Source organism: Hippoglossus hippoglossus, chromosome 21 (assembly GCF_009819705.1).
Source record: "Hippoglossus hippoglossus isolate fHipHip1 chromosome 21, fHipHip1.pri, whole genome shotgun sequence".
NCBI classification, from domain to species: Eukaryota; Metazoa; Chordata; class Actinopteri; order Pleuronectiformes; family Pleuronectidae; genus Hippoglossus; species Hippoglossus hippoglossus.
In genome coordinates this window covers 19,229,175-19,236,039 of record NC_047171.1, presented here as the reverse complement: position 1 = coordinate 19,236,039, position 6,865 = coordinate 19,229,175, and the positions used below count along the sequence as shown (strand labels likewise).

The 6,865-nt window shown below is 42.9% G+C and overlaps 1 protein-coding gene across 4 annotated transcripts in view; it reads left to right on the top strand.

The window, feature by feature from the left end:
- The window catches only part of gsk3ba (glycogen synthase kinase 3 beta, genome duplicate a), a 30,749-nt gene continuing 23,884 nt past the window's right edge, over window positions 1–6,865 (top strand). For 2 of the 4 annotated variants that reach the window (XM_034575313.1, XM_034575314.1), the window contains exon 1: window positions 2–910. In XM_034575313.1, coding sequence (XP_034431204.1) covers window positions 823–910 — 88 coding nt within the window. In that variant the 5' untranslated portion in view covers window positions 2–822. Of the gene's footprint in view, window positions 911–6,865 lie in introns of all 4 variants that reach the window. The other 2 variants (XM_034575312.1, XM_034575316.1) reach the window with 2 other exon arrangements.

Here is a 6,865-nt window from a genome sequence, read left to right as displayed (position 1 = left end):
AGCGTGAACCTCCTCCCTCGGCGGCGGAGCTATCCCTGTAGCCCTGTACGGAAGTAGCGTAGCTTATGTGCGCGGCGACAAAGACAGCGAGACCGAAACCTATGGGGAAGGAATAAAAAAGAAATCGGGTATCGTCGCACTGTTCGTCCTAAGTCCGCCGTTTTCTGTGGAGCTCGCTGCCCCGGGGCCCTCGGTGAAGACGCCGAAATAAGACGGCGGCAGGGCGGGTTGTGGAGCCAGCGTGAAGCCGCCGAAGAAGACCGTGTCAACTGGCAGATTTTCCGTTGGAGCGTCTGTAGGCTAGCGCATATAGCGAAGGAGCCGCCATGGCAGTCGGATCATTGAGCCTCCACATCGGGATATGAAGAGGAGCCGCATGTGTCCCCGAATCGTCACGTAACCGCCGCATTTATCCGCGATTTACCCGAACGCAGCCCCGCTTCATCTTTTGTGAAAACTGATTCAGCCTCCAGAAGGAAAAATCGCAGTCGGGTTTTAACCGGGGGGCCACAGGGAGAGGCCAGATCCATGACTATTTCAGTCGGAGACGTGTCTGCTAAGGCCCGCTGAGAAAAACCTGGAATATAAAGAGGAAACGATGCTCTGATCGACGGCTGCTGGGACAGAAAAGGGTCGTTTTATTAGGAACCAGCGGGAGAAAGGGGTCTCTTTCTGCCTGGCCACCCTGTGAATTACTGTGACATTATTCATTTACTGGCAGTCCTCCTTTGGCTGAGAAGGGTCGGCGAATCGATCAGCCCCGCCGTTTAAGCAAGTCACAGTCTCCCGGAGGTCGAGAGAATCGTATCGGGGATTTGGATCATGTCGGGTCGGCCCAGGACCACATCCTTCGCGGAGAGCTGCAAACCAGTGCCGCAGCCCTCCGCTTTCGGCAGCATGAAAGTCAGCAGTAAGTACACCTCTAGTAGCCTCCCCCTCTCTGCATGCACCAGGCCCCAGTGTGGGCTACATGTCCCCCCCCCCCCCCCCCCCCCTCACTTAAATGTGTTAGCTTTAGCACCGCTGCATGTCTGTATCAGTGTCTGAGATTGGCCGGTGCTGAGCGGCACACAGCTCGCCCACACCGCCTGGTCCCCGGGGGCCACACCGCCTGCTTCGGGGTTAGCAGGCCGCGCCGGGCAGTGCCGTGGCCGGGAGGGAAGGCAGCACCGGCGCCGGCGCCGGCCTAGATCCCCACAAAGCAAGCCGCTTTCTACGCCCGCAGAATCCGGTCGGATCCCCGCACATTTCAGCCTTGATCGGATCTCACGGCGGTATTGCTACACATCGCCGACCATATGCGTAATACGGTTAAAGCGATAGGGCCGGTCTGTTACGCAACTGTCAGAGCGGAAGGTGCGCCCATAGTTGACTCGGGGGGAAACTGATCCCGGAGAGGGGCTGGTTCTGTCCCGATCCTATGTGCTGTGTGTCGAAATCGGACGTCTGTCAGGGAGTGTGACACAACCATACCCCGTGTCATGAAGCGGCACCGAGGCAAGAGGCCGGTTATAGCCTGGCTGCAGAGATGGAGCCACGAGACCGCCCAGGCCTGTACCTGCTGAATAAGGGAGGCTGCCGTGTTGGTCCACAGACAAATCTATTTAAATTTCTCCCCCTCGTGACGTCTCTGTTATCCCCGTTACACTCATTCACCTGACAGCTCGTGTTTGATATTCAAATGTCTCCCTTTTCTCAACTTACCGCATTTTATCACAGGGTGTGTGTGGGTGTCATAGACTGCAGATACTGTAAGTTCACGTTAGGGCAATATATCATATTGGCTCTATATGGCCCAAAAATATATCCAGATACAAATTTTCGTATCGTCAATATCGATAATTATCGCGATAAATGTCACATCGTTATTTCTTTTACATTTACAAACAGATTTTTTGTTCCTGAGTGAATGTTGAGGTTTTCAACTCCTTGTAACAAAAAACTAAGTATTTTACAAATCCGAGGTAGATCAACTGTGTGTTGTAACTCCTAGTTCTGCTTACACAATGCACAATCAATATATATAGCTATTTATTGAACCTTTATTATATTGCTATCGATTCAAATCATATTCCGTTAGTCGGTGATATTGTTTTATTGCTCAGCCCCAATTCAAGTTATTAAAATCTACTTAATCTAGTTTCTTATGTGGCAATATGAAATTTAGAAGTTTATCTTATAATAATGGTTAAATGCTTGTCTTCACGTTTACAATTGTGTGGCACAAATGTGAGTTTATTAGCCAGTTCTAACTTAGTGGAATGAATCATTAACAGTTAAATCCACAGTATTAATGACTAATGACTGTCCTGTCTGGACACATCTACCTACCTAGCCCCGCCACTCTTATCTTGCAATGCAGACACATCTTGGGTGTGTGTTCGGAAAAAGTGAGGCTGTCATGATGTGTGTTAGTGGGGTGAGGCCTGAGGCTGAGGCTCTCCTCTGGGCCTTGGCACTGAAAACCACTTAGTGGACCAGGGTGCACACACACACACACGCACACACACACAAACGCACAGAAGCACTCCCAGCCCTAACCCAATACTTCTCCTGCCCCAGATATGGGTGTTGAAGCTTTGGTGTGCTCCTGTCAGTGTGGATCATTCATGGGGATGTTATAAAATGCTATTCCCTTTACGAAGTGTTGTGCCGGTCAGTAAATTGGCTAAACTGAGAGCTGAGAGTCTTTGGCCTAATTATTGTGCAGATATAATCTACTGAATTAGCTCGAGAATGCGAGACTGACCTTGTGGACTTAACATTGCACAAGTTTTACACCAGACATTTTGCCTTAGTTTCTTAACCTGAAAATATTGTATTCTTCAAGAGGCTCATCTGGTAAGTCAATACATCATTATCAGTCATTGAAGTCTATCGTCCAATTAAATAGGTGTTAAATAATCGTATTCCTACAAGCAGGTGGTGTTCAGTCCCATAGAGAAAAGTAGAGGATGTGACGGCTCAGGAGCTTTCTGTGATAAAATGTATATATATAAACCATATATTGTATATTTCACACAACAACCTCGCATATAGAGATTGTGACATCAAGCAAGAAGCTGGAACATTTTAAGAAAACTGAATTTTTAAAGGGAAAAGTCTGCTCATTTTCAACTCTTATTTTGTTTGCTCACTAAACACATCATGAAGATTATTTGTGTTCAAATAATATTAAGATACTTTGGGGAACTGATATTGGCGGGTTCCTGGTTGTTTCTATCATTTAGCTTCATTTGGTCTTCACAGTTTGTTACTATAGGTCCAATGGAAATCTAATCAGATAATTCTGTGCCATTCATGCCTGTGAAGTTGCCAATAAATCAACCAGAAAATGACTCTAATAATATACTTTACTGGTCAAAAAACCAGAATAACTTTGCATGGTGAACAATTTATTGGTTTGAATGAAAACAAAACAAATCCCTCGTTTTACTTTTCACCATCGCTGCTTTTGTTCGTATTTTCTGTAACTAAGCAACCAGCTGCAGAGTAGACAACCTGCTTCCTGTTTGCAACAGCACACACACACATGCTAAGTGTACTTGAATGGTCACGTGGTATGCGTCTTCAGGTGTGTTACCTAAAACGCTCAGTTTGGACGGAGATCATTTTAGTTTTCAAGCGCAGGTTTAAAACAGAAAACACATTAATACGGATGTAGCCACAGAGTGAAGTGGTTAAGCAGCAATATTTAAACACAATCCGTTTAAATTGTGGCAAGGACTGGGGAAAAAAAGGTACTAGTTGAAATTATCAGACTACTCCTGTTTGTTGTCCAGCTGATGAACATGATTCAGGAACTGGTTTGATGTTTGCTGAAGAGTCTGACACTGATCCTCTGGGTTTGGGGGTAGACATGTGTCCATAATAAAAGCAGCTGCACTTGTTGACTTGAATGAAACCTGTGATGTAAACCTGGGTGAAGCAACCCCTTGATATAGTGTGAGTAATGTAGTATGAGGCTTGATATAGGTTTTCATTATTGTATCATGTATCGTCTTATTCTGGAGTTAAATGTTGAAGGACACATACAGTTTTGGGGCTGTCTTTGTGCTTCTGAGTGAAATGTCAGGAACTGCCCTTTACATCTGGCTAATCAAATTCAGAAATGGTTCCAAATATAGATTTTGATGCCATGTATCACTGACCTTTTTTATTTGTATTTAATTGCAGCGTGGACACACCAATAATTAATCTTATCACTCAAAAAATAAAAGAAGATAGAAAATCACCCCTTTACAAATTCTTACAGATACAGGCTGTGTCTTCAATTTGCTTGTTTTGTGAGAAAAATAACTCGTGTTAAAGTTGCTGCGTTTTCTGTTATGGAAGACAAAGGAAAATGACAAATGTTCACATTTGAGAATCTGTAACTAGCAATTTTTTATTTAATCATCAAATTACAATTTTATTTCAACTCAACTGTGTAGAAAGGGTTTTCTTTATAGAAAACAATGGTGTCATCAACAAATGTCAACAGACACTTAAATAGACTCAAATACTCATATTTATCTTCTGGCATTTCCTTTCTAAAACAAGGATTTTCATTCATAGACTTTGGTATTAAAATATTCTAACAACATGTTGGTATCTACCTGAGCTTTTTTTTTCTTCTTCTGTACGTCACTGTGTGTTAACCTGTCCTCCACATTGCGCACACACACACACACACACACACACACACAGTGAATAACTTGGCTGGTGATCTCAAGCAGCTGGAGCCAGTGTGTTCTGGAGAGAATACTCTTACCCCTCCCACACAGGCAGACGGAAACACACACACACACACGTACATATACATGCATACATTCACACGCTCACATGAGCACCCTTGGGTTTTGTTTTTTGGGGTGAGGCAGCTGGCCAAGAACAATAAGTGTCTTGTTTAGCATTTCAAAGCTCCGGCTCTCTCTCCCTCTTTCCTTTCCCTCCCTTCCTGACATTTAGCAAATGATGATAGAAACAAAATGAACTAATTACCTTCTTTGATTCCTCATGAAACGTCGGGACTCACCGACAATTAGTGAACAATCTCTCTCACAAAAGATTTAAAGGAAAGCTGCATGTGGAGATAAAGAGACATGAGGAGATGATCAGTCTCTGGGTGTAGTCACTGTGGTGGCAGGACTGGGCAGCCACGTCTCTACAGGCTCCACACCACTCTGATAATAAAAAATCTGTGCATCCATGTCATGTCTAGTCAGTGATACACTCATACCTTTTATGTCTTGATTTAAGCGCTGCTCAGCCAAGCCTGACATGTATCAGCGATGACATTCCTGTGATGTTCCAACAATGAAGTAGATTATCTAATCAGCCTCGCAATAGTAGTGGAACATTTCGCGGGTGAGTGTGTGCATATCTGCACGCATCAAGGTAATGCATTTGCACTTTTGCTTGTGTTGCATTCTGTTTTGCTGTTGAGGAATTTTGCAAATCTCTTCATACATTCTTCACAGATGTCACTTTGACCTGCAGTCCACAGCTGTTGAGAAACAGGTTCAAAGCCTGTGATTGTATCCGACCTATAATAAACCAATGAAAGAAAATTGCTCCTTATAGAATTCAGTCAATTATCAATTTGCAAATGTGTAGAAAAGATTTGAAGGTATGGACCTGAAATGCTTCTGCTAACATCTTAGTAGAGTTTCAGCAGAAAACTGAGCGTTCCGTGTGCGACATTGAAGTAATACAAACCCAACCACATTTCAGATTAAAACAGAATCACAAGGAGAATTTCAGGACATCATTCAACATTTTATTTACCCTCATACAAGCCTATAATCACATTTATATAAGCACAGAGCCTTACCTTTTATTTGTGGTATCTGCTTGTGTCGTCATTCTCATAGTCCTAAATACATACATCTATTTTGCATTCTAAAACTGAAGATTTTCAGTTTACAATGATGAAAAATGGAGAAAACTAGAAACGCAAAATAAATTAAATTCTTTCAAGGCCAAATATATTTGTTGAACAACTAATTGACTAATAGTTAAAAGTCTGGGCTTGTTTACTCATACTCTTTTGATCAAGTTACTTTATTTGATCATTGATCAGTTTTTCTCATTTTGTTTCATAGAAAAACGTGCTCACACATTTTTGTACCACAGACAAAACAGCTTACTTTGTGTAAGTATATCCAAACCCCACATGTGTTCTGTCACTGCTCAAATATAGTGTTGTTTGGACATTAGCTGTGTTCAGTTGTGGCCTGAACTAGCCTGGTGACCTGAATTAACTATTGATGCCTCTGGCTAAAGGTCCCAGCAGCTGTCTCCATGCTCGCACTTACAGTCGAGTAATACGGCGTACGTACATTAAATCGTGCTGATTTGTCACGCTAGTTCTATTGTTGTGACAGGCTGATCGATAAACCATGGCAACGATTCAATGATTCTTTACAATTTTGGTTGACTTTTGTGTGAAGATAATCCTTCACTGGTTGTGATTGTGAACATTTTTCCTATCTGTATCAAATGAAAGGAAATCTTTGAAGATAATGAAAATTATTTTCCAGCTTCAGCAGATTAGTGTGTGAAAGGTCACAGACCTCATCAGTCACCCACAAGGCAAAAAATAATTTAATTTCTGATTGCATGGTCATTCCTTATTTCCTTATAGTCTCACACAGGACTTCGCTGTGTGTGCATGTGTGCATGCACAGACTTTTCTCACGGTTTGAGGAAGTGCAGAGGCGTCATAGAAAAGTCCTTTCTGGAATATTTTGGCAGTCATATTTCTCTCTCTTTCTTTCACTCTTCTCTCTCTCTCTCTCTCTCTCTCTCTCTCTCTCTCTCTCTCTCTCTTAGAAAGTCTATTTCTGTCTTTTTGGAATCCGTCTTCAGTTTCTCTTTCTAG